This window comes from Geospiza fortis, unplaced genomic scaffold, assembly GCF_000277835.1.
Source record: "Geospiza fortis unplaced genomic scaffold, GeoFor_1.0 scaffold26, whole genome shotgun sequence".
Classification (NCBI taxonomy): domain Eukaryota; kingdom Metazoa; phylum Chordata; class Aves; order Passeriformes; family Thraupidae; genus Geospiza; species Geospiza fortis.
The window spans coordinates 2,115,096-2,118,461 of NW_005054425.1; the positions used below are offsets into that span (position 1 = coordinate 2,115,096).

The following is a 3,366-nucleotide window of genomic DNA, read 5'->3' on the forward strand; positions in this document are numbered from 1 at the left end:
ATGGGAATGGGATCGGGATGGCATGGGGATGGCATGGGGATGGCATGGGATGGGATGGGATGGGATGGGAATGGGATGGGAATGGGATGGGATGGGATGGGATGGGATGGGATGGGATGGGATGGGATGGGATGGGATGGGATGGGATGGGATGGGGATGCACAGAGCCCCCTCAGTGCCCTGGGACAGGAGCTCACCTCCCAGGAAGCGCAGGGAGGACATGATGGAGCCGATCCAGCTGAGCTGCTCTGAGGATCCCCCCATCTCCTCTCGGAAAGCCACGAAGAAAATCCCAAAGGTCTTGAGCGTCCCCATCACGAGCACATTGACCTGGGATGAGAGGGGGTGGAGGGGAGGTGCCACAGGGCATCAGGAGGGAGGGAAAGCTTTTCCTTCTGCTGATTTTGGGGTGGTGTGGGACAAACAAATGGGGACACTTGAGCTGGTGTTGGGAAATGTCAGCAGAGTGGTCTGGTCGTGGCCATGCTGCAGTTTGGCCTCAGAAAACCCTTTGCAAACTGATTTACCAAAGGAAAGGAGCAAAGTTTCCCTCCCTTTCCTTTTCCCTTTCCCCTTTCCTTTCCCTTTCCCTGTCCCTTTCCCCTTCTCCTTTCCTTTTCCCTTTCCCTTCCCCTTTCCCCTTCCCTTTCCCTTTCCTTTTCCCTTTCCCTCCCATCCTAGAGCTCTGTTTTCATAGGATGCTTTTACCTTTGAAGCCACTGTTTAGTACTGCAGCAATGGTCAAATGGATCAGTTTGGAGATCCCTGGGAGGTGATGAGGGGATGAGAGCAGCAGGGATGGACATTAACAGGGGCAGTTTCCCAGGATTTCTCTGCCACAGGGGCAAAGGACAGACAGTTTGTGTCCTGAATTTTAACTGCTGTTGTCTCCCTGCTGGCAGGTGGTTAATGATTGGCAGTGAGTTACTCGGGGTGGGTTTGAAGGGAGGAAAGCTCTCCTAGCTTGGGGCATGGTGCCTTTTTACAGTTGGACTCAGCGACCTTAAAGGTCTTCTCCAAGCTTCACAATTCCTCGTTTCCTCACTGGTGGGAAGATAAAGCCTGGGGCACAGAGAATTGGTGCCTTTAAGGGGTGTTGAGGTGCCAGGTCCTCCCAGAGAGCGCCCAAGTGCTGCTCCCAGTCAGTCCCTCATTGCCCGAGGTGGGATCATACACTTGCTGAGGGGACAGGACACTCCTTTGGGGTTTGACACCCTTTTGGGGTTTGACACCCTTTTGGGGTTTGACACTTCTTTGGGGTGATGTGTTTGACCAGGGGAAAAGCCGTCCTGGCAAGGGGACCCTCCTGTCCATCACTGAAGTGTTTGCAGGGGGAATTCCACAGGGAATGGCGTGGCTGGGGGGTGCCCTGGGATGGCTGGGGTCACTCTGTCCTGTGCTGGGGTCAGCCTGTCCTGGAGATCCCCCTGCCCAGCCCCAGCCCCGGGAGGGTTTGGATCATTCCCCACTCACCAGGAAGAAGTGAAACACCACTCCCCACGCCCACCCTGCTCCTGCTGCTCCTGAGCCTCGGCTCTTCCTGGCTGACGGAGCCTCGGGAGCCTCCAGCTCCTCATCCTCCTTCCCCTCTCCTGCTGGTGAGAGCGTCAGGACACGTGAACACCTTCCACTGCTCCTGTTCCCACTCCCAGCCATTCCCAACCATTCCAAACCATTCCAAATCACCACTCCCAACCATTCCCAACCATTCCAAACCATTCCCAACCATTCCCAACCATTCCAAACCATTCCAACCCATTCACAACCATTCCCAGCCATTCCCAACCATTGCAAACCATTCCAAACCATTCCCAACCATTCCAAACCATTCCAAACCATTCCCAACCATTGCAAACCATTGCAAACCATTCCCAACCATTCCAACCCATTCCCAACCACTCCCAACCACTCCCAACCATTTCCAACCACTCCCAACCACTCCCAACCATTCCCAGCAATTCCCAACCATTCCCAACCATGCCCTGGAGCCCCGGGGCTGTGCTGGAGCAGACCCCACACCCTGCACTCACTTGGGTCATGCTTCCACCAGACTTTCTGACTATTCCAATTATTCCTGTCTGAAAACAGTTCAATATTCTTTCTCAATCCCACTGAATCACTGTAACCACTTCAGCTTTAAGTGCCTTAGTGCTGCTTTGGCAGTTCGGGCTGTGCCAGAAGCCCGGGGGTCACTCACAGCTCTCTGCCAGCTCTCCCACTGCAGTTTTCTCTGCTCCCATCCTCTCACCCACCCCGTGCCCCTGGCAGAGGCAGGATCCTGCCCGAGGCAGCAGCTGCACCCTGCAGCACCTGCGGTGATGAACTGGAACTTTTCCTTACCGCCTGGCATGCTGGAGAATCCTCCCCGGGACTGTCGACAGCAAAGAGGAATCTCTTCAGAGCTGCTTCAGTCTCTTCAGAGCCTCTTCAATGTCTTCAGAGCTTCTTCAATATCTTCAGAGCTTCTTCAAAATCTTCGGAGCTTCTTCATCTGCCCAGAGATTAAATCCCCCTTTGCTGACCTGGCAGCCCAGATTCTGCTCCTTCATTCCCATGCGCTGAGGATGAGGATGATGGTGCCGGTGCTGAGCGGGACACGGAGCCTGGCAAGCGCTGGGGGGACGGACCCATCCTCCTCCTCCTCCTCTCTGGAGGCAGAGCTCGGCTTGCGAGGCCCCAAGGCCGGCAGTCCCTCCCCTTGCGCAGCTGGGAACAGGAAACCCGGGGCGTTCGGAGCAGAAATCCTGTTGGGAAGGAAAAGGAGGGGGAGCCTGCAAAGTTCTGAGCGCGGGGAAAGCTCCGGATCCCGGCCGAGCAGAGCCCTGTCCCTGCCTGTCCTGGCCGGGAACAGCATCACTGAGCGGGGACAGGATGGAAAACTGAGCGTGCTGCAGCCCCGCGGTTTGGCTCTGTGAAAAATACGTATTTTGTGATTGGCTTTTCACAAATATTGAAATGAATAATGTGAAATACAAAGCTGTGTTTCGTGTCAGGTACAAACAGGCAACGTGTGTATTTGTGATTGTGAGATGTGTGGAGACCGACACTGGGACAGTTGCGAATTCCAATAATAACTGAGGAAAATAAACCATGAAAGAAGGCCTTTGAACCTATCTTTTGCTTGCAATTAACCTTGGTTGATTTAGGAGCATTGGAATTAAAGCGTTAAGGATGTTGCTTTTTGCTTGTAGTTAAGCCTTAAAGAGTTCTGCAATAATAACCCTTTGAAGTATAATTTTAGAATATTGCTTGTATCCTTGAAACTATAACTTTGGAATATATATAAAGGAAACAAGCTTATCTCACACCTTAACAAAACAGTGAAAAGCAGCTTGAGAAAGGAAGATGAACATCAACTCAAGGATT

General features: G+C 53.1%; 1 protein-coding gene across 2 annotated transcripts in view; it reads right to left on the reverse strand.

Annotated features, from left to right (window-relative positions):
- The window catches only part of SLC16A4 (solute carrier family 16 member 4), a 23,671-nt gene extending 20,810 nt beyond the window's left edge, over positions 1-2,861 (reverse strand). The window contains exons 1-3 of one of the 2 annotated variants that reach the window (XM_031061737.1): positions 2,341-2,861; positions 1,474-1,592; positions 198-330 (exon numbers count right to left, since the gene is read on the reverse strand). In XM_031061737.1, coding sequence (XP_030917597.1) covers positions 198-330; positions 1,474-1,592; positions 2,341-2,350 — 262 coding nt within the window. In that variant the 5' untranslated portion in view covers positions 2,351-2,861. Of the gene's footprint in view, positions 1-197; positions 331-1,473; positions 1,596-2,340 lie in introns of both variants that reach the window. The other variant, XM_014309390.2, reaches the window with a different exon arrangement.
- Between the last annotated feature and the right edge of the window lie 505 nt (positions 2,862-3,366).